Consider the following 467-nt stretch of genomic DNA (forward strand, 5'->3'; position numbering starts at 1 on the left):
TTCCTCTGGCTTCCCCGCGCCGCTGCCCCCCACGTCAGTTTCTCCCAGCACAAATTTGGGTCTCTCTGGCTTGGAGGATGCCACGCAAGGGCTTTCGTCCTCCGAGGAGAAGGCAAACTTGGGCATGGTGTCCAGGCTGTAGGTGCTGGGCAGCACGGCGGGGCTGCGGCTTCGCTCGTGCCGGGAGGTGTACGGTGTGGAGCTGCAGGATGTCCAGGAGCGGAGCCTGCATGAGGGGAGCAGGAAGGGTCAGGAGGACCGAAAATAGGCGAGTGGGACGGCACGGAGCTGATGCGGCGCCATCGATAAGTCCCACCAATATCTCTTCAGCCCCTCAGTGCCAGCACAACCCTCCAGTGCCGGCACAAACCCTCAGAACCAACAAAAACCCTCGGCGCCGGCACACGTCCTCATCAGCGTTGCATCCCCTGCCTCGCCACGCACCGCGACTCCGTGCCCGCCGGCCG

General features: G+C 64.2%; 1 protein-coding gene across 1 annotated transcript in view; it reads right to left on the minus strand.

Annotated features, from left to right (window-relative positions):
• MAST3 (microtubule associated serine/threonine kinase 3) overlaps nt 1-467 on the minus strand; it is a gene marked incomplete at its 3' end in the record, with an annotated part of 13,251 nt that overhangs the window by 1,073 nt on the left and 11,711 nt on the right. Inside the window, 1 exon segment of the mRNA XM_009878018.1 lies at nt 34-272. Coding sequence (XP_009876320.1) covers nt 34-272 — 239 coding nt within the window.

The sequence above is a fragment of the Apaloderma vittatum genome, unplaced genomic scaffold, assembly GCF_000703405.1.
Source record: "Apaloderma vittatum isolate BGI_N311 unplaced genomic scaffold, ASM70340v1 scaffold20870, whole genome shotgun sequence".
In the NCBI taxonomy this organism is placed as follows: Eukaryota; Metazoa; Chordata; class Aves; order Trogoniformes; family Trogonidae; genus Apaloderma; species Apaloderma vittatum.